At 52.2% G+C, this 5,983-nt stretch overlaps 1 protein-coding gene across 1 annotated transcript; it reads right to left on the bottom strand.

Annotated features, from left to right (window-relative positions):
- Positions 1 to 2,480: 2,480 nt before the first annotated feature.
- On the bottom strand, positions 2,481 to 5,775 carry INAFM2 (InaF motif containing 2). Its single transcript, XM_019645015.1, has one exon. It carries the CDS (start codon positions 5,110 to 5,112, stop codon positions 4,651 to 4,653), a length of 462 nt encoding a protein of 153 aa, XP_019500560.1. The 5' UTR covers positions 5,113 to 5,775; the 3' UTR covers positions 2,481 to 4,650.
- Positions 5,776 to 5,983: the final 208 nt, after the last annotated feature.

Raw genomic sequence — 5,983 nt, 5'->3', positions numbered from 1 at the left:
TAACAAGGGTCAATTCTTCTTGGCATGACTGTAAATTCCTTGAGGGTGAGAACTGTGGTAATTTTCTGATCCTTTAATAGCACCTTAACAAATGTTTATAGAGTAGAACAGAGAAACTGGTTTGGCCCAGTGCTCCTTACTGACCAGGTTGGTTCACGTGTACCATGGAAGCCACAGCTGTTTCTGCACGTAGGATGGAGAGCTTGGTAGAGTCTGGGTGTGTGGTTAAAAAAAAAACTTTTCGTTTTTGTATTTTTAAAATTAGCTACTGGAGGGAACAAAGAGCATAACGTAGGTTTTCTGGCAGCAGAAATCCACGGGCTATGCAGCAAGTAAAACAGATGTGACCAAAAGACTGCCGATGGAGCAGGTATATTTATAGCTCAACATTAGACCATAGGCCAGGACAAAGAAGACAACGAACGGGTCATATATTCTATTAAGCACCACATGGAATATGGCTGCAGCCTTCTGGTGCCTGGAAAGAACAGGCAGGCCAAGCCCTAATCCCTCAACTTGGAAATAAAAAGACTGTGGCCAGAATGAGCAGTGCAGCTGTGATTTGCAGGGGTTCTCTTTAGCAGTCCACTCCCTTGAGCCAGATAATGGGCCGTGGATGTGGGTTCACCAGTGGATTATGATAGTGCTACCATAATGACACGAGAGACAATTCTACCCAACACACTGATCAACCAGGTGATCAGCAAACAGAGCACCTACTATTGTGCCAGGCATTGTGAAATGAGCAAAGCCACTGTCAGGGTCCATCCCTCCATGGAAGGAGACCAATAAAAAAAAAAAAAAGTACAGCTGTAGCCCTTTTGTTACTGCGCTGCAATTCCAGAAATACCTCCATTCTCTCCAGACAGGAAGGGGAGGGCAATTATTACCCCTTTTAAATAGCTGTGGTAGCCCTAAAGCTCCAGAGCTGACCTTTCAGTTCCCCTTAAAGAAACATGTAGAAACAAGTAGATGCTCTCCAATCAGCATTTCAAAACAGGATATAAATACGCAACTAAAGAACACACCATCTTAGAATTCCCCAGTGAAAACTGAAAAAACAAGGTAGACAGAAAACGGTCTCATACCAACTCAGAAATCTAGAGCTCTTTGGAGGAAAAATATTTCTTATGCTTAAAACTTCAGAGAAACACTTCCTTGCACCTCCGCACCCACAGGGGAGAGAAATGATACCTACTCGGTTAGGCTCTCTTCCTTCAAACTCAGGCTGTCAAGGAATAGGTGCACGCAGTAACTTCTAATATATGCAAACACCTAGAAATGATTCTGGGGGTGCAGGTGCAAAGCAGTTGCAGGAAAGGAACCCCCTTTGCACAGACTACTTTCTGGCTCAAAATCTGGTAAGACAATTTTGCAGTTAATTTCTAACCCTTGCAAAAATCCATTTTGACCACCGCTCCCTACCAACCGGGCCTTGTTCCGGTGGAACAATGCCTTTCTCATCAGCCAACAGGCTCCTGCTGCACACACTGCTGTTATGTGCCCACCATGTAAAGTTGCAGAAGCCACATGTCACCATCTACAGAAAGGAGGGGCTGACTAGGAGAACCTCGAAACTCCTTCCTTCCCCTTCTGCTCCGCCTTACCAAGCTCTCTCATAGAAAGCCATTGTGTAGGATGAAGAGGAAAATAAAAGAAGGGCGGACTTTTTCCACGCTCCCCTGTAGGCTCCAAGGTGATATAAAAGCGCAGCAGCCACCCCCCCACAACAGCTCTGGAGAAGTGCAGGCCTCAGGGGGCCCCACCAACACTGGCTTCTCACTTGGTGTGTACTGAGCAGCATTGTCTAATAATAAGCTGAACTCAGTTGTTTGCCATGTATTTTGCAGCATAACTAATCCCTTATATTTGTGCTTTTCACCCACATGTCTTTTATTGTTTGCTTTAGGGGTAGAAAAAGCCTCACCTTTGAAGCAATCTACAGCTTCTCTCAGCCTCATGGCTCTCTCGCCTCCTCCACTGTAGACAAAGCTCTGACCAACCACTGCAGGCTTCTCAGTGTGTCTTTCCCAGTGTTAGCACTTCTTGAGCTATCTAAGGGGCCAATGGTTTAAAGGCGAGAACTGTTATGCTGTCAGGCGGCTTATCCTCACCTCAGCGCTTAGCCAGCTCAATGTTGTAATAATTCTTAAGATGCATGCTGACTGGTCTCTTAGCTTCCTCAGCTAGGCATCTGTTCAGAGTCCTTTAAAAGCAGAACTTCTTTCAACCTAAAGCTAGATATTTGCTGTTCTTCCGACCCCACCATTGCTTCCTGACTAAGATGGATTCCTGCCACGCTTTACTAATCAATTCAGTCAAACCATCCGGCACAGAAAACACCAGGGCAATTGCTTTTTCCTCGTACACCTATTCATCACCACCCATCTACCACATCTCCGACCATTTCCTCTTCCAACCTCTATACTCCTTCCCCAAGAAGTTCAAAAAGAGAAATGATCAACTTACACAAGCTTACACAGAGTTCTTAGAATGTATTTTTGTTCACCTGAAAAATAAAACTTTTAAAAAATATACAAGACTTTTTGAGTACAAGTATATCTTAAATGGCTGAATTATAAATAATGTCTCTGGTCATGTTCACAGCTAGAGCTGGAGCTAATGTCCCAATTCCAGTGAAGAGAGTCAGGAGGCCAGGAGCTGGACCTACAAGTTTCTCTCTAGACTCTTTGATCCATCCCAAGGTGGATTAAACAGTCCAGAATGCAGGGGTCAGGATGGGGACAGGGGAATGGACTCCCAGATGTTCTCCTGCAAGTTCAAAGGATTCTTGGAATAAGATCGATTTACAAATAGTAAAATATAGGACTACAAATTCACACAATAAATATAAATTACAGGCTATTACTGGAGTTATAAAGTGGCATTTTATGTTTCTTCCCCCCCCAGGCTCCCACCAAAAATTTAAAAAGGCCTCCGAGGCTTTCTGATGACAAAAGTCAAGTAAGCTGCTCAGAAGTCTTCTCCAGCCAAGACACCTTGCGGGTGCTACCAGCCTGCCCCTAGGCTATAACAGCTCAGCTGCTATCTTGCCCATGACAGGACATGGCTTAAAGCAAGGCTGTTTGCCCTATAAACTTGGATCCAAGCTAACTAGAGTGCAGGCCAGAAAACTGGAGAGACAACTGTTTCAGGACTCAGGTGGATACATTTTTGTCGTTTTAAAAAAAAAGTGCCTCATTTCCCAAAAAGGAAACACTAAGGGGTTTGATATCTTGTCACGACCCACAGTCAATTGCCGAAAAGCAAGTGGCAGAAGGAAATGGAATCTGAATTGAGGGCGTATAATTCTTGCTGCCCCAGAGCTAGCTATACGTATGTCATTTCCCTTGATGTTACTCATCTCAATAAAAGTATAGGCTGCATATAAGTAGTGTTTATCAAGAGAGGTAAAGACAAGCCAATTGAACGTTCCCCAGGCTGGTCTCTTAACTGGCTATCAAAGCACAATCCTGAGTTTGAACCTTTTAGCCTTTACTGCTCTATAATACAACTCAAACCCAGAGGATGTGCTCACAACTCTGGTTTGATCCTAATCGCAGGGCTACAATGTCACTGCAGGTTCAGGAACGAGAGCAAGTTAGGGTGATTACTGGAACAAGACAAAATCTTGAGCAGGAAAAAAAAAAAAGATAAAACAATTGTGAGTCACTCTACCTACAAAAGCTTGCTCTTTCTATAGAACTGTGAGGAGAAGGTCAAGGATTGAAGCAGAGGCATTGCTCTTTCCCTTCCTTCTTCCCTGGCCCATATCCAGAGTCTTAGCTACAACAGGAAACCTCTTGGGTGGGGGCACTAGGGTGGGAAGAGGAGGGGATCAGCACACACCGCACCCTTTCTAAACTGCTTCTACTTTCTTCTAAGGGTTTCCATTGTCCTTTCAATAAGTCTAAGAATGATTATACTCTTTTGTGTCATAAACCTACCTTTTTGAAACAGGACAGGGAATAGGGGAAAGAGGGGGGTGATGGAAAAAAGTGTTTGTGCCCTCTTGCTAGCTGCACTTTGGGGGCCAGCAAATAGCCCTTGCTTGACCCCATCAGTCAGTAGCTACCTAGGGTGTGGGAGGATATATATAGTTCTATGTAATTATAGCTTCTAGTGCATATGTCAACAACTATATACAGGGAACTATAAATTAAATGCATTTGTGGCCACTGCAACTAGATTGACGTACCTGAGCTCCACTACTTTTGGTGCCCTCGTCCTTTCGAGAGCTTCAGCTTATTTAAAAGCCCCTACAGCTCCCTCCTTCCCCTGAGTCTTGGGGGTTAAGCCCGAGTTACCCCTGCACGTAGGATACACAAGGGTGAGCCGAGCCGCGCAGAAGGGTTCCGCGCTGGGACCTCCCCACCCCTCCCCCCCACCCCCCTTATGGCTCAAGGCCCTGGCGCCGCAGCACGATCTTGGGAAGACCAAACCCCGAGTTCCTGGCGAATCGTGGTCCCTTGGCTGAAGATCGGGCTTCAGGTTACTCGCCCCTGGGGCGAGCCGGCGATCGTCTGGGGGGAAAGGGGGCGTTCACTTCCGTGAGGGTCACTCCCGCGGGCTCCCCGCCGCGTCCTGCTGCAAAGTCCAGCCTCCGGGCTTGAGGAGGATGGTTCCCGGCCTCCTCTGGCGTGGTGGGGTTCAACGGCTCCCGGGCGCCGCCGCCGCTTCCTCGTCGTCCTCCTCGGGACCCTGCGGCCGCTCCAGAGGCCCGGCCAGGGGGTTGTCGGCAGAGGGCTCGGGAGGCATGGCCCGCGCCGCCTGCAGCGGGGGCGCGTCGCGCGGCGCCTCGCGGCTGGACGACCCGGTGGCATTGGGCCCCGCTGCAGTCGCCCCCGAAGTCCCGGACGGGCCAGTGGCGTTGGAGCCGCCGGGGTGCGGGCCGGCGGCTCCCCCCGAGGTCCCGGCGCCCACCGGCTGCCAGATGAGGCTGTAGTAGACGGCGAGCACGATGGCGGCCAGCGACACGGAGAGCACGTAGGCGAACACGGTGGCGAGCCGGACCCACTTCTTGTTGGTCTTGGCCGCCATCTTCGCCTTCTTGTCCCCGGTGTAGGTGGCCGGCTTGCCCCGCTCGGCCGGAGCCGCGTCGCGCTCCTTCATTGGGGGGCCCCGGCCTTTGCCCCGGTGCTCCACGGCCCCGGCTTTAGGGGGCCTGACGGCCAGCGAGGACTGAGCAAGGGGCGGCCCGGCGCCCTCGGTTCCCGGCCGCTTCGCGCTCCGCCGCCGTTCCTCACGCCGCCTGCTCGCAGCCCGCCACCGCGTCGCTGCAGCCGCCGCCGGGGCCTGGACCAGTCACCGCCGCCAGCGCCGCCGCCGCCGCCGGCCCGTCAGCTGCTTCCCAGCCGCCGCCACAGCCACAGCCGCCCGGCTCCGCGTCCCCATCCGCTGCCGCCGCCTGCCCGGCCGCCGGCCGCCCGGTCTCCAGTGGCCGCGCGGACAGCGCGCTCCGCTCCAGCCGGGCTCCCCCGCCTCGCGCGCCGGCAACAAGGGGCGGGGGAGAGCGCTGCTGGGGGCTGCCTCTTAAAAGGGCGACGCCAGGGTCCGGAAGTGCCGCGCAGGGAGGCGGGCTTCAGTCGGGCGCCGCGAGCCCCGCCGGGACGCCCCGTTACGAGAGAGTTAAAGGAGGCTGGTCCTTAAAAGGGCTACGCCGCCGCCGCACCGCGCGGGCTCGCTCGGCGAGGGTGGGAGCCCTGGCGCTTCTTTAAAAGGGGAAAGGCGTCGATCGGGGCGGAGTGCAGAACTGGAAGGGAGGCGTGGAGGGGCCGTCCCAGCGCGGAGCTGTCAACTCCGGCACCTCTCCTTTCCAGGACTGTCTGAAGTGACAGGTGGAATAGCAGCAGCGGCTTTGGCCCCCCAGCCCTCACTTTACCCCCAGAGTGGTGGTGATACCACGCTCGTCCTCTCGGCTACCACCCCGCTCCACATACCCTTCGGGTGGGTCTTCCAGACCCTTTTACACCTAGCGAGCTTG

Source organism: Hipposideros armiger, unplaced genomic scaffold, assembly GCF_001890085.2.
Source record: "Hipposideros armiger isolate ML-2016 unplaced genomic scaffold, ASM189008v1 scaffold_92, whole genome shotgun sequence".
Classification (NCBI taxonomy): domain Eukaryota; kingdom Metazoa; phylum Chordata; class Mammalia; order Chiroptera; family Hipposideridae; genus Hipposideros; species Hipposideros armiger.
This window is presented reverse-complemented; position numbering and strand designations above follow the sequence as displayed.